This window comes from Nomascus leucogenys, chromosome 17 (assembly GCF_006542625.1).
Source record: "Nomascus leucogenys isolate Asia chromosome 17, Asia_NLE_v1, whole genome shotgun sequence".
In the NCBI taxonomy this organism is placed as follows: Eukaryota; Metazoa; Chordata; class Mammalia; order Primates; family Hylobatidae; genus Nomascus; species Nomascus leucogenys.
Genome location: NC_044397.1, coordinates 50,941,205 through 50,957,957, shown reverse-complemented (window position 1 = coordinate 50,957,957; position 16,753 = coordinate 50,941,205). Strand labels below are relative to the sequence as shown.

Genomic DNA, 16,753 nt, shown 5'->3' with positions numbered 1-16,753 from the left:
GCAAACCTGCCTCCCATTCTATTCAAAGTCACCCCTCTGCTCACTGAGATAGATGAGTATCTGACTGCCTCCTTTGGAAAGGCTTATCAGAAACTCAAAAGTATGCAACCATTAGTTCCTCTATCACCCATCTGCTTCCAGTCTTCCTGTCTTTGCTTCGAGTTCTCCTGCCTTTCCAGACTGAACCAATGTACTTCTTCCGTATATCGACTGATGGCTCATGTCTCCCTAAAATGTATAAAACTAAGCTGTGCCTCAGCCACCTTGGGCACATGTCGTCAGGACCTCCTGAAGCTGTGTCATGGGCACATCCTCAGCCTTGGCAAAATAAACTTTCTAAATTAACTGGGACCTGTCTCAAAAGTTTGGGGTTCACATTTTGGTAAGCATGGGGGGATTCTGAGTGGAGATGCCCCTGACCTTTGACAAATCTCACATCGGTGCTTGGTACCAGCATGAGCTAACTTTATGGCTCAAACCAAAAGGACAATTTGCTGAGGTCTGAATGCAACCCCTCCAGAGAATCCCTGATCTCCCGAAATTTGAGATCTAAAGTTTATTTTGCTGTACAACTCCTTTATTTTTTGGAGTTCTGCTTGCCGCCAACACAGGGAAGACAAGTTTTTCCTGCCTCTGTGATGATGGAAGGCAAGTAACTCCTTTATAGAGTTTGAGCTGTCTTCCAACAGGGAAGATGAGTTATTTTTTTGTTTTTCCCTGCTTCTAAGATGGTAGAGAGCAGTCTACAGCCTGAGACCCATCACTAAACTTCCACTTAGCTCTTAGATCATTAGACTCTTTGTGGCTGGCAATGTAACACCGCTTACTATGACAACAGGAAGCTTTTGGCTAAAATAATTTTCATTTCATTATAGCGGAGCTTTCTCATGTCCTATCTTTGCAGTCACCTATGCTTCTTTGTCTTGCATTATGCCTACCTACATTGAGACCAACGCCAGACCTCTCCCTGACATCCACTTTTATGGTGGACCTTTCATTATGATACAGACTGGCTGGAAATTCACTGAAGCATTTTTCAGTACTACCTTCTCTAACATGCAAGGGATTTTAAGAAAATTAATATAGTAACCATTTGTATTCATTCACCAATAAATATTTGAACCTATATCCTGTGTCAGGCACTATTTTGTTTGTGGAATGCATCCATAAAAACAACAAAGATCTCTGACACCCTAAAATTGCCTCTTAAAATGTTAATAGGGATTAACTTTGTAACTACAGTAGTTATAACACAACTGTGTGCCACCCTTTCCACATTTCTACTGCATTCGGGGGTCCTGGGAGAGCTTATGAGTGTTCTGGTTTTTTACAAAAGTGTGAGAGTTGTCCTCATAGGGTAAGTCACATGGGGGCCAGGAGAGAGTTTAAGCACAAATAGTCAAATGCCTGCCACGTAATAGCTGGCATTATTCTGAGAGCATCCATGGAAGGCCCACACCCCACATGAGGAGGCAGAGCCACATAGTTTTTCTTCCATAACAGTTTGTGGTATTCCCTCCAAATTCATTCCCTGCAAGGAAATGGTCTACAAATATGGGCTAAGTTCTCCCTGGGTGCTTCCCTGGTGTGGCCCAAGAAGTACTGGCCTCTGTCTAAGAGGGAGCCTCATTCCCTCCCTCACTTCCTACCAGGTCAGACCTCCTCTCCTAGCCCACACCCCAACTCCTCTAGGATCCACTGGTTTCTTCACAAACCCAAGAGCAGGTGAGGATGACAGTGGTCTCTTCCTTCCTCTACATGCCTGCCTCCTTCTAGTTCTATTGTTATGCCATATACTACCCTGTGCCTTCCTATCCTCAAGATTTACCTTTGATTCTCAAAAGGCCTGTCCTATAAGTTGAATAAAACTTGAACTTTGACTTTGTACAGCTCCTTTTACTCACTCCACACTAGTCCCTTCTTTGGCAGGCAACGTGTTGCCTCTGACTGATTTGGGAAAAGTAAATTTTCAAGTGATCAGGTATAAAAAGCACAAAGTTGATTGTTTCTTGATACTGTCTTATTGTCACAGCTTCTCTTAAAGCAATGTGCTAAGTCTAGGAAACTTTGAGGAACAAAACATGTACCCATCCTTTGAGACAACACCCATATTACCCCTAGTATCTGCCTTTTCAAATCCAATGTATCCTAAAGTTTCCTCTACAGTATATGCTCCTCAAGAAAACCTTTCACACCAGTTAGAATGGCCATCATTAAAAAGTCAGGAAACAACAGGTGCTGGAGAGGATGTGGAGAAATAGGAACACTTTTACACCGTTGGTGGGACTGTAAACTAGTTCAACCATTGTGGAAGTCAGTGTGGCGATTCCTCAGGGATCTAGAACTAGAAATACCATTTGACCCAGCCATCCCATTACTGGGTATATACCCAAAGGACTATAAATCATGCTGCTATAAAGACACATGCACACGTATGTTTATTGTGGCACTATTCACAATAACAAAGAGTTGGAACCAACCCAAATGTCCAACAACGATAGACTGGATTAAGAAAATGTGGCACATATACACCATGGAATACTATGCAGCCATAAAAAATGATGAGTTCATGTCCTTTGTAGGGACATGGATGAAGCTGGAAACCATCATTCTCAGTAAACTATTGCAAGGACAAAAAACCAAACACCGCATGTTCTCACTCATAGGTGGGAATTGAACAATGAGAACACATGGACACAGGAAGGGGAACATCACACTCCGGGGACTGTTGTGGGGTGGGGGGAGGGGGGAGGGACAGCATTAGGAGATATACCTAATGCTAAATGACGAGTTAATGGGTGCAGCAAAACAACATGGCACATGGATACATATGTAACAAACCTGCACATTGTGCACATGTACCCTAAAACCTAAAGTATAATAATAAAAAAAAAAAAAAGAAAACCTTTCTCACCCCACCCAATACACACAAGCAGGTATAAGTATTATGAATACTCTCACAAATGCCTCCAATGCAGGAGCCAATGGGCTCTCGATAAAACTAAATCTTCTGTCTCCTCTACCCTTGTTCCTTAAAGTAGCATCAGCATCGCCTGGGAGCCCATGCAAGTTCTACAGAAATGTGAAATCTCAGCCCCCTCCCACACTTACCAAACTGGGATCTGCAGCAAGACCTTCAGGTGGTTCATCTGCACACTGCAGTGTGGGAAGCTCTGCTCCTAGCACCACCAGCACATGAAGAGCGGGCCTCAGAATCATACCCTCCCGTCCTCCAGTCTCACTGCCTTGCCTCAGTGAGTCTCACTACCTTGCCTCACTACTCTCAGGAAAAGAAGGGCAAAAACCATCATGCCCTTAATTCCTACTCACTTCAAAAGACCAAGACTCCTGACCATCCCTTACAAGCTGCTCTCTTATTTCTCTTTTTCTGATTCCATCTTTTACCCTTCCTCAACTCCCGAAACCCTTCCATGCTGCCCGTCAGAATCCATGGTCAGTTATAGAGAATCTCAAACACTTCAACCTCATTTCAGAACATTTCCTTTCCCCTTATGCTGTTCCAGCACTGTAGCCCTATCCTGTAGCCCTATCCATGGAGATTTCATTCCCTCTCCCATCCTACTCACAATGCTGGGGCTGGAGGGCAGGCAGCTTCTCCTTGTTCCTCAAAGCAACTTCGAGATCAGCCTCTTCTCACAGCTCTACCCTCCAGTTCTGACAAGTGTATCATCAGTCAGCAGCATCCACTACCCCTCCTAACAGTATTCATCTGAAATAGCACTCACCTCTGGTCATTGTGCCCTCACACCATGCCCCGGAAGACTCTGGCTCCTGGCTTGCTGTCCTTCTTTCCAACCCTACTTCTACAGTCATTCACGGTAATTTAATACCCACAAACATAATCCTTCTCAATACACTGGCCTCCCAGCTTCTTTACTTCCTCACCTCCAAGAATCTTGATTTTCAACCTATATTAACTACTGAATCCCATGGTCTTTCCCATGTTGCAACTGGTCATTACCAATAACTACAGGCCCTCCATAATTCGAATCCAAGCATTGTACTTTGCAACCAGCAATTCTACCTTTTTAGTTAATTCTCCTTAGGACCCCAATTTAAACAAACCTGTACCTCTCTGGTACACAGTCTATGTTGTCCCTCACCCACATCTTGACTTCTACTTCTTACCTAGCTTGAATTCCATGGAACTACTCTGTCATTCTCTGACATGTGTCCTCAACCTCACTGCCTCCTCCTGTCTTCTCCTCCTTGGAAAGAGTCTGATTCTGTACCCATATTCTCCCTCATCAGCAAGAATGAGCTATTCCCACTGCCACTTGAACCAGACTCCCTTTCTTCTCACCCCCTCCTTATCAATTTTCCCCTCTCAGACCATTCCTATCACCACAAAAACACACTGCTAGTTCTCTCATATTAAAAATAAATCCTCAACCCGAATACCCCTTTAACCTACTGCCCTTTACAAAAATCACAGGAGCAGTTTGTCCATACTCCTTAACTCCCCTCATTGTCTTTTGAACCACCCCAGCCAGGCCCTCCAGATTACAACCTCTACATTGCTAAGCCTGTGTCAAATCTCGTTCTTTGTCTCACATAACCTATCAGCAGCATTTGGCTCACCTGCTCACTGATTCCTGGAAACCCTTTCTTCTGGCTTCATGAATCCCAAATCCATATCTCTAGTTGAAACATCTCCTCGGAACTCCAGACCAGTACATCCAACTGCACACTGAACCTCTACTTCACTAATAGGCATTTCAAACCAGCATTCCCCAAACCAAACTCCTAGCCATTCTCCAACATCTACCCTTCTCCTCATTTCCCCCATTTTAGCAACTCCAATCTCACCAGGCTTTCATTGTTTGTCAGTGATATGTATGTAATTATTCACAAAGGAGAACTATTTTGATGCCTAGTTGATGTTCAGATGCTCTGAGGTTGAATTAAACAAATTAAAGTACTTTTTTTTTTTTTTCAAGACAGAGTCTCACTCTGTCGCCCAGGCTGGAGTGCAGAGACACAGTCTCGGCTCACTGCAACCTCCGCCTCCCAGGTTCAAGTGATTCTCTTGCCTCAGCCTCCCAAGTAACTGGGACTACAGGAGCATGCCACCTCGCCCAGCTAATTTTTTACATTTTTGGTAGAGACAGGGTTTCACCATATTGGCCAGGCTGGTCTCAAACTCCTAACCTTGTGATCCGCCTGTCTCAGCCTCCCAAAGTGCTGGGATTACAGGCGTGAGCCACTGTGCCCAGCCGCACTTTGTTCTTTTACGTTGGCAAGCGATGACCTATTGTCAGTTAGAATCAACTCCTCAGAGACAAGAGAGGTTCTGAGTAGATAATGCATTGGTAGTTGGCTTAAAAAAGAATCAGAAATACAAAGAGTTTAATTTTACTGACCTCTACCCTGCTCTGCTTGGTTGCCTGAGCTAAGCATTTAATGAACTTAGAATGAGAATTGTGCAGTCGTACTTCAGAAGTATTCTTTTCTGAATGAGGCTGTCCATGTTTCTGAGTAGCTACATGCAGCTAGTTACATGGGAGCATTTTCTACTACAAAAGTCATAATACAACAAGCTAGTGACCTCCAGCTGGGCCTTAGCGGAAAAGACGAACTGTGTGGCTGGGTAATGTTTCTCAATCTCAACTGATGTTAAGAATCACCATCTAAGAGCATTTTTATAAAGCAAAGAATCCAAGGCCCAACATCTAGAGATGCTGATGTGGTAGATCTAAGGTGGGGCAAGTGCCCAGGTGAGTCTTATATTTGAGAAAGGTGGAACGCACTGGTCTGTGAAGATGAGACTGGGTAATCCTATAAGAAGCTGACAATGTTAATACACACAAAAGTTACAAATGTTAGGTGAAAGTATTCATACAGTAAAAATACTATCATTGAGAATTCTTTCATCCCAAAACACCATAAAGTAAATGAAAACACCTGCCAAAACAAAAGAAGACAGGCACAATGTACTAATAGGAGAATGTAGAGCAGGAGTCTCTTACTGGAGGGGTAGAAATTAGCATGACTTCAGAAAATGATGGGCATTACCAAGGCTGAACATGGACATACTTTTGACACTGCAGTTTTACTTAGGTATGAGACCAAATGAAATGCTTGCACAGCTATACCAGAAGACATGTATACCCACATTATTAGCAGAAAATGTGGAAGAACAATTGTTAAAAGCAAAAAACTGAGAACAACCCAAATGTCCATCAATAATAAAACAAATGAAAGTTATGGAATAATTTCCTAACAGTAAGTTATATACCAGTGCAAATAAATCGACCACACTTCCTGCAGCTATGTTATCTGCATGCGTGAACCTCAAAAATACTATTTTTAGAGAGAAGGCAAGTCACAGATGAATACAAACAGCATGATTCCAATTATATGATGTTAAAAACAGCTGAACAAACATGTGTTGTTCACATACCCATACATGTGGTACACAACCTGAAGAAAAACGAGATGACTTTGCTTGCAAAGAAGAGAAACTGGGGAACTGCCACAGGAAGGGCATTAGTACGTTTTGCTATAGGTATTTAAAAAACAGAAAATGTTTAAGAAATTCCTTCAGGTGATTCATGCATGGTGAAGTTTAATACTGTTTCACAGCACCATGTGCCAGCTCTCATATATGCTGGGAGTAGGGTGAATAAGAAAAATCTACTTATTCTTTCCTACTTAAGAAATGCAACTGTTGCTTGTGAAGGTTACTCTGCTCCATCACCAGAATTCTTGGTCAGCCCTCATTTCATTTGCACGTATACATACAAAATATTTATGTAATACCTTATCTGCTCATGTGTCAAGAACCAAGTAAGTCATCAAAATAATCAGCCTAAATGTATGCTATAATAGGAATTTACAATTCTTATGTCAAAAAATATTAATGTTCAGAATCATCTTAACCAACAACATAATACACATTTGCCAGCAACAAGTCTACATTTTAGAATTTCTACCATAAGTGTTTAAAACATACATGTATATAGGTGCATATATGTAAACGTCTATATATACATACCTACATGTAAACATATACAAGTATACATGCACTTGCATATATATGCACATACAATTTTGGCCTTTAAGCAGCTAATAGCTATAAATGTGACTATATGGTCTTCTTAAGCTTAGAGATCACCAAATTTTCACTGTATTTTTTTTTTTTTTTGAGATGGAGTCTTGCTCTGTGGTCCAGGCTAGAGTGCAGTGGCACAATCTTAGCTCACTGCAACCACTGCCTCCCAGGTTCAAGCGATTCGCCTGCCTCAGCCTCCTGACTAGCTGGGATTATAGGCGCCCGCCACTGTATCCGACTAATTTTTGTATTTTTAGTAGAGATGGGGTTTCACCATCTTGGCCAGGCTGGTCTCGAACTCCTGACCCCATGATCCACCCACCTCTGCCTCCCAAAGGGTGGGGATTACAGGCATGAGCCACCGCACCCAGCCTTTCACTATATTTTTATCTTTGAAGACATCAATTCATTCAAGATTGAAACACTGTCAACATTTCATTAAGTAGGCAGAAAAATTTGTTACTGTTACTACAAAAACAGACCAGAATCTCTGAACTGTGGATTCCAAAACTGAGGAATACTGCCCAGCCACACTAATTAGACACTTCCCTACCCTACTGAGGATGAAAGAACATTTAAACATGTGTTTTGCTAACAAATTTTTTAAAAATATTAGAAGTAGGGAAGTAAAGCTCAATAAACACTGAATGAACAAATTGAAGCAATGCAATTGCTTTTTTTAAAAAGGGGGAATAAACTCAAATTTAAATTACTGTTTGTATTTTATTTTTAGAGACAAGATCTCACTCTGTCACCCAGGCTGAGTGCAGTGGTGCAGTCATGGCTCACTGCAGCCTCAAACTCCTGGGCACAAGAGATCCTCCCACCTCAGCCTCCCAAACAGCTGGGTCTACAGGTGCATGCCACCACACCAAGCTATTAAAAATTTTTTGTAGCGTTGAGGTCTTGCTATGTTGCCCAAGCTGGTCTTGAACTCCTGGTCTCAAGCAATTCTCCTGTGTAGGCCTCCCAAAGTGCTAAGATTACAGATGTGAGTCGCTGCACCTGGCTTTACTTTTTTTTTTAAAGGGGAAAGAGGATAAGTCCCCTTTTCATTTCAGACACTTATCAGTGAATTCTTAAAAAAATTCAGAACCCCAGTGTTCAAGATAGAGTGACTGATTTAGTACATCTAGGAGAGGATCTCTCACTTTTAAGTTTTAACCATAATTCTAGGAAACTATTTCAAGTAGCTTCTAAACTATAATAATTTTGACTACCTGTTTAAAATTCCTGAGGTCGGGAGTTCAAGACTAGCCTGACAAACATGGGAAAACCCCGTCTCTACTAAAAATACCAAATTAGCAGGACGTGGTGGCACATGCTTGTAATCTCAGCTACTCGGGAGGCTGAGGCAGGAGAATTGCTTAAACCTGGGAGGCAGAGGTTGCAGTGAGCTGAGATCGTGCCATTGCACTCCAGCCTGGGCAACAAGAGCAAAACTCCATCTCAACAGAAAAAAAAAAAAAAAAATTAAGTGCTTACAGAAAAACTCCTACCCTACCCTCAAATTCTAATAGGGAATCACCATCTTTTACTTGCTGTTTCGTCTTTGACCATAGATAAACATTTACCTGATAGCAGATGCTGTAACTTGAATGTTTATGTCCCTCAAAAATTCATGTTGAAATTCAACCTCCAGACAAGCACAGTGGCTTAGCCGGGTAATCACAGTGCTTTGGGAGCGAGGTGGGAGGATTACTTGAGGCCAGGAGTTCAAGACCAGCCTGGGCAACACAGCGATACCCTATCTCTACAAAAAATTAGACAGACATGGTGGCACGTGCCTGTAGTCCCGGCTACTCGGGAGGCTGAAGCAGGAGGATGGCTTGAGCTCAGGAGTTTGAGGTCGCAGTGAGCTATGACCCGGGCGACAGAGCAAGACACACATACATACACATATATAAAGAAATTTAATATCCAATGTAATAGTATTAAGAGGTAAGGGCTTTAAGAGGTGAGGAGGTCACAAGGGCTCTTCTCTCATGAATGGGATGAAGGCCCTTTGCCCGTCTATCCCTTTTGCCCGTCTATCCCTTTTGCCATGTGAGGACACAACATTTAAGCCACCAGCTTGTAAGCAGAGGCCAGGCCCTCACCGGACACCAAACCTGCTGGTACCTTGATCTTGGACTTCCCAGTCTCCAGAACTGTGAGAATAAATTTCTATTATTTATAAATTACCTACTCTCAGGTATTTTGTAATACTAGCACAAAGGGGCTAAAACAGAAGAGCTCTCAGAAAGTGTAATATTTCACCAGGCCCTTTCATTTCTCTTATAGACCAAATTATTCAGAGAAAGAAACTACTATTTTCTATCATTGAAATGTGATAAGTATCTATGACAGAAAAAAGAGATATTCATTTACTTTGAAATTACTTTAATTTAGAAATAGAAAACATCTTGAAAGCAAAAAAACCCCACAAAACATAGAGGCAAATTTGTATTCTGTGAGCTTCTCACAGCCTCATACTTGTTCACCAATCTCTAAGATGAAAAACTCTCTTCCAAAATGTATTCAGCCACCACTGTAAAAGAAAGAAAAATTATTACTTCTGAGCATAGATAAGATTTTAATAATTATTATTTGAAATGCAATATGCTATAACTTTAACAGCTCAAGACCAGTTATTTGAATCCCACCTAACTTTATCTAAAGATGGCATAAAAGAATGGCACAATGAACTTTAAATCCTGGACCTGAAAAGATGATGTGGCTATTGGAAGAGGTCTATGTGTAAACTCACAACGCTCATTCAGGAAATGCCATTTTGGAACAGTCTAGCATAACGCCTTTCTGAATGCAACAAAAAATATCAATTACATGACAGGATGGTTAGTTGAGAAGCTTTTCAATTTGATAACGTCGACACACCAGTAGAACACACCAGCAGAAAACAGACTGCAGATGAGCATAAGGTACTCAAGCACTGCATCTTACCATAATCATTCCAAAATCTGGGTTAGTCATGATGAAAACAAAAATCACCTTTTCTGCAGAAGAACTTCTGAGTTTTAAAAGCATAAACATTAAAACTGCATAGTCAGATATACATTTTAGTAATGTTAAAGCAAAATAATTCCATTACCAGAAGAAAAGTATATAAAATAGGCCAGGCGTGGTGACTCTCACCTGTAATCTCAGCACTCTGGGAGGCTGAGGCAGATCACCTGAGGTCAGGAGTTCGAGACCAGCCTGGCCAACATGGTGAAACCCTGTCTCTACTAAAAATACAAAAAAAATTAGCCAGGCATGGTGGGGTGCACCTGTAGTCCCAACTACTCGGGAGGCTGAGGCAGGAGAATCACTTGAACCTGGGAGGCAGAGGCTGCAATAAGCTAAGATTGCGCCACTGCACTCCAGCCTGGGAAACAGAGCAAGACTCCATCTCAAAAAAAAAAGAGAAAATTATTATATAAAATACCCCTGAGCATATACTTTAATGTTTAGCATTTTAAATGCTTATGCTATTAAGTAGTATTGCTATAACTAAAAAGCCAGCAAGTGCCTATTTTAAATTCTAATACTGTGAATATTAATTTTGATTGCTCTAATTATAAAGAAAAAGAAGAAAAAAAATCGTAAGAAAAAACTGGTAATTCAACCCAATGAGTATTTCCCTTGCTACCATCTCAAAATGATTTAAACAATGATTTATCCTCTTTCAAGCAGGGAAAGCAAGATTCCTTTCAGTTTTACAGATGTCCTGGCATAACATGACAAAAGAGTAAGTTTCCTGTAGTGTCTCTCACAAAATGTTTTAATTGGCCTTCACGCTAAGGTAAAAAAATATCTAAAGATAGATTTTTTAACTTCTTAAACACTGAAATCATTTTTTTTAACTAGAAGAAAAGTTTTCTAAGTAACTAGCTTCTGAAAGGTTTCCCGTGTTGCTCTATCACCAGCCATGCAATCCGAGTAGATTACTTAGCCTCCCCATGCCTGTTTCCTCATGAAGATTAAATGAGTTGACACACAAAGTCATAGAAAGTTCTCAATGAATGTTAACTATTATTATTGCCAACATCACCATTAGAAAAGGCAAGAACCCGAAGTTGTTCACTTAATTCAACACTTATTCAGTGCTTTTAACGGATACAAGAGGGCCCTGGACTAGACTCTATAGGAGAGACATACAATATAAATAACAAGGGAGGCCTGCCTCACAACTCATAATCTAATGTGAAAGACGGACCTGAGTATGACCCAAGGCAGACAGTGATGTCTGGCAAAAGGGACAAAAATATAGGTTAAGTGAAGGCTGGGGAAAAATCTGAAAGGTGCTTGTACACCAAAAGATTGGAAAAGGTGGGCTTACATGTTCTTCTGAAAGATACAACTAAGAACAATGAAGAGTGATTATCACAGGAGACTTAATTTTGTTATCATTTTCAAGAAACACTTCCTATCAATAAATCTGTCTCATGACAGAATGGGAAGCAAGAAGAGCAGAGGCACTGAGTATGAAAAAGAAGAAACTTGACAGAGACTCTGCCACTTCTTTTTACTGATTTCCTCATTCTACTTCAGTATTCTCCCCATGATTCCACAGTTCTACGGTTGGCATTTCTCACTGGTAAAATAAAAGAGATTTCTGAACTGACAAAGGAGATATCAGTGACTTGGGCCCATCTAGTTCTAACTATTGATGATCTTGAATATCACTTTGTGGCACTTCTGCCTTAATAACTATGGTAACCTACTTAAGAAATCCCTCTGACAATATACATTGTTACTTGTCATTTAAAAGGCAACCTGTACCAGTACCTGGGATAAAATACCTAGTATTTAGGAGATTTATAGTTTAGAAATTTTTAAATCATTGCTTCAAACTTCACCACCCCATAAAATCAATTGATATTACTGAGTGATATTAGATAGATTTCAATAGCATATGGAAAGTTCTCAATGAATGTTAATTATTATTGCCACCATCACCATCAGAAAAGGCAAAGAACCTGAAGTAGTTCACTTAATTCAACTAACACTTACTCAGTGCTTTTAATGGATACAAGCACTGATATACCTGATATTATTATCAGGTAATAATAGATTTTATTACCTCCAAACAGTGGATGAGGCTGAGATTGAATGCATACAAAATCACAAAATAAGTACTGAAACTCATACTAAGTCCTTACCCTAAACTGAATTACCTAATTGCTCTAATTGCTCAATGCCACAAGGTGTCCCAATGACTTGTAATGAATTTAAAAGGCAAAATTATTTGGAAACGAATAAAGTGATCCCAGTGTTTCTCAGCCTTTTTTGCCTCCTAATATACTTAAAAGTTATGATATTCTCCTATCAGTATCAATGGCTCATTACAGTAACAACTTCCACTTGTATTCTTACCCAAATTGTTTCTGGGGCCTTACATGACTTAAAGTCATAATCCAAGTAAGAACTATTATCCCCACTGAATAAACTGGGCACAGAGAGGTTAGGCAAATTGCCTGACGCTAGGACAGCTACTGCATAACAAGAAAAAGGTTTTGGACCTATGCAATCTGGTCCAGAGTTAGAATTCTATCACAGTAGTGATTTTTGGACGGGAAGCATTTCCTCTGCACCTTAGAAATTAACAAGATAACAGCACAAAGAGGACTTAGGTTTCAATGCTGGCTTTGTGACATATGAGTGTCTTTCATACTTTTTTTGACTCTGTAAAATTTTATTTATTAAAGAAAATAGTGCCTAGCACAGAGAATTTCTGGAAAGATCATGTAAGATCTAAAAGCGCTCAATTATCAGGTACTCATAAATATCAGTAGACTCCAACAGCACTAAAAAGTCAAAAGATGCATCTCTGTATTAACGAAATAGCAGGCTGTCATCTCAAGTGGTTTCAAGTTTCATTCAATCCTAGTCTATTTCATAAAGTTTACTTACACAATGATGTTATTAATAGGAATATGGATCAATTTCACAAAGAAGCCAATGAATCCCATTATAGCAAATCCTATTGCTGTTGCCATGGCAATCTTCTGGAATTCTGCATTTAAAAACACGAAATTCACATATTTTTTGCACTGTCACTGAAAGTATGCGAAAAAAGCTATCAGCAACATAAATGAACTTAACTAGTATACATTTGTCCTGTTAATAGATATATAACTTAAAAATAAAAAGGTGAGACTATTAACAGTAAACAGGTTGTCTGACAGGTTTTAAAATTTCCACGTTTTGTTGATATTTAAGGAAACAAATAACAGTGCATATCTGTGTTAGTGAGTTCATCAACAAGTACTAAAAATATTTTTTCTTCTTAGCAAATGACCAGAAAATACCAAAAAAAAGGTCATGGATGAAAGAAATATACATTATTTTTCTTAAGTTTTAAAATGTAACATTGTAATTTTTATTACAACGTATCAATTATACAGGCAGAAACATACCTTTTTTGGGGTACCTTATAAACGATGGGTCCAGTGCCTTTGCTATTATGATGAAGCCAAAAATAAGGCTTGAAAAATCAAATTGGGCTGGGCACAGTGGTTTGTGCCCGTTATCTCAGCACTTTGGGAGGCCGAGGTAGGCAGATCACCTGAGGTCAGTTTAAGACCAGCCTGGCCAACATGGTGAAACCCTGGCTCCACTAAAAATACAAAAATTAGGCAGGTGTGGTGGCACACACCTGTAATCCCAGCTACTCAGGAGGCTGAGGCAGAATTGCTTGAACCCAGGAGGCAGAGGTTGCAGTGAGCCGAGTTCGCGTCACTGCACTCCAGCCTGGGCAACAGAGTGAGACTCTGTCTGAGTTGAGCACAATTTTATAAAACATTACACTGCTAATGTTGTCATTTTATGTTACTTCCTAAGAGAAGCTTTCCCTGATCTCCTGACTTGGTTAGTCCTCCTATTACGTGCTGTCAAACTTCCTTCTAGTTATCTTCCATAATACTTACCACAGCAGTAATTAAAAAATATAATTGCAATAATTTGTTTATGACAGTCTTCCTTGATAGTCTAAGCTCCATGACACCAAGGACTATTCTCTTTATTATATACTACATTACATACATGTTATATTCTCTATTATATTACCAGCTCCTAACTCTTATGAATGAATAAAAATAGTCAAATTTAACACATGAATCATAATAAGTAACAAAATTAACTTTCTAGTTTGGCAAAAACTATATTGTTGGTTTCATGTTAAGGTTTTGTTCATTAGGGTGTGAGGTGAGTAGGGAGACTTCAAAGCTTTTCCAAAGAGAAAATATGTTAAAAGTCATAAAATATTACTAACTAAAATGTTACATGGAACATAAGGCTGTAATAAAGAATCTTACACCATTTGAAAATACATAAAATAAAAATTTAGACAAGAGTAAAAAATTTAGGAAGTGACAATGTTAAAAAGCCGTCGCGCAGGATCAATCAATAAAAATGTTGATGAAAGTAATGCAATGGCTATTAATCAAGATGTTAATCAAACAAAAGGCTTAGAAAATGCAAAGATTTAATTTTTTCTCTCATAGTCAAGCAATTACCTTTTCTATCAGGTTTAGTGCATCTTTTAACCAGCCGAATGGAGTCCTTTACAAACTGCCGACTTGGCTCAACAAACTGCATTACCTGATCCATGACTGCCTGTTTAAAACAAAGATACTCACTGGTATTGGTTATCATACAATAAGCACGTGCTCATTTATATAAAGATGTAAATGAGACCAGCCATTGAATTCACGTCTAACATGGGTCAATTCCACCTCCTAAAATAAAACAAAAAACAAACTCCAAAGCCTAAATTGATACTATTTTTGTAAATTTCAGTTAATTATCACAGGCAATAAGAAAAGCACAGATCTTACTCATGATATCTTCACTGACAAAGAACAGCACACACAATATAAAAAGCCTATCTCTATTAAAAGGTTAAAAAAGGTTAAGCAATTGATAACACATCCATTCCTTTTGACACTCTGCAGTCCCATCCATTTCTCATTCTACAGTCCCCCCACCGCTCCTAAGGAACCATCAATGTTGAGATCCAACAATTACTTTCCATGTTTTATATTAAACTACGCAGAAGCCAGGGTCTTGTACAGTGAATGCCAACTATGGTGCTGTAAGAGCCTAGAATGGAGGCAAACGTGAATTTCAACCTTGATTTTTCTAAAACGTGCCAATACAACATACTTTTCTAAAGTATAAAGAGTGGCTAAAGGAAGACGCAAATTCTGAGAAGCTACTAGCTAAATTCCAAACTTTTCGATTTGAACACATCTTTTAAGGAAACAGGGCTATATATTTTACCATATAGGTTCTTTTGAGGAATCTATTACCCAATAGAAATGTTATCCGATCTTAGCTTTGAGAGCCACTGCTATAGTAAGTAAAGAGACCAGGGTGTTACTGGTATTTTCCTCCATTTCCAGTACTCAGAACAGTGGCCAGGTGGTAGTTCAAATCACTGGCTATGGAATGTAAACCTCTGTAAGCCCCAGTTTCCTCACTTAGTGTAGGGTGTGGACAACGAAATGAAATAATGTCAATGAAACACCAGGAATTCTGCAACGTTCTGGGGGCAAAAACACAGTAATGTCTGTTTTCTCATTATTTCACTTAACTTTGCTCTTGAAATCCAAAGGGCTTAAACTTTTTGTAATCATAGTTGTCACGAAGGAAGTTAAGAATTCTTCATCCAGAAAAACGCACGCTACACACAATACCGCACTCAATGTCAGGGGCAGAGATCCAAAAACCAACTACGATCTCTCGAACTAGACTGTAGACCAATGCTCTCACTTTAAACCACGGGAGCGGCGGCAGGGCCAGAGCTGAGTACAGCTCTTCCCAGACAGGACTCCACACCCGCACACAAAGCCAAGCCCGAAGGGACTGGGCAGCAGGACATCATCTTTGGCTGCAGCACAGAAGATGCCGGGGCAGGACGCTAAGCCCTGGAGCCCCGCGGGCTGGCTACCCAGCTCGCCGTGAGCCCGCGGCCCTGGGTCTGCTTTCAGCCAGAGGCCGAGTTGGTAGGATGTCGGCAGCCAGACCCCGGCCCCAGACCTGAGCCAGGGGACCACTCACCCCCGCCCCGCGACGGCCGCCCGGGGAGACACGCTGGCTCGCCCACGCCCCCTGCCCCCGCGAGTCGCAAAGGCGTGGCCGCCCCGTTCGCCCGTACCCACCGGCGGGAAGAAACTCACCTGCCCAACCGACACCTAAAATGCCAAGGACACGTAGCGCTGGAGCGGGCTCAAGAGGCCCACCGGAACCGGAATCCGGGTTTCTGCCAACAGCCCGCCCACTCCTCCGTCCTATTGGCTCCTTACGCGAAACCTCAGTGCGCAAGCGCAGCGCGAAGTGCGTCCCGGCCACGCTTCCTGGAAGAGATGCATTGCGGTGCTCGCTGCTGGGGCGTTGGCTTTCCTTAGTAGTGTGAGTCTAGCGTCAGCCGTTTTTTCCCGGGTTATCCTGGGTCCCGGGTTACCCCACCAGCCCGACCTTAACCCACTCGCGTCCACAGCACGAGCCCCAGCGGCCTTGCGCGGTGCTTGCTCTCTATTAGCGGCTGACTAGGTAAATCCTAAGTTGTGTTTTTTTTTTCCTACGGTCCAGCTTGATGTGTCCTTACGGTACACATGTTTTTTTTTTTTTTTTTTTTGAGACGGAGTCTCGCTCTGTCGCCCAGGCTGCAGTGCAGTCGCGCAATCTCGGCTC

At 40.9% G+C, this 16,753-nt stretch overlaps 1 protein-coding gene across 1 annotated transcript; it reads right to left on the bottom strand.

Annotated features, from left to right (window-relative positions):
• Window positions 1–9,440: 9,440 nt before the first annotated feature.
• On the bottom strand, window positions 9,441–16,327 carry SEC61G (SEC61 translocon gamma subunit). The gene is made up of 4 exons (XM_030796815.1): window positions 16,240–16,327; window positions 14,575–14,674; window positions 12,971–13,073; window positions 9,441–9,605 (listed from the first exon to the last, which is right to left on the bottom strand). The coding sequence occupies exons 2-4, from the start codon at window positions 14,666–14,668 to the stop codon at window positions 9,596–9,598; spliced, it is 207 nt and encodes a 68-aa protein (XP_030652675.1). The 5' UTR covers window positions 14,669–14,674; window positions 16,240–16,327; the 3' UTR covers window positions 9,441–9,595.
• Window positions 16,328–16,753: the final 426 nt, after the last annotated feature.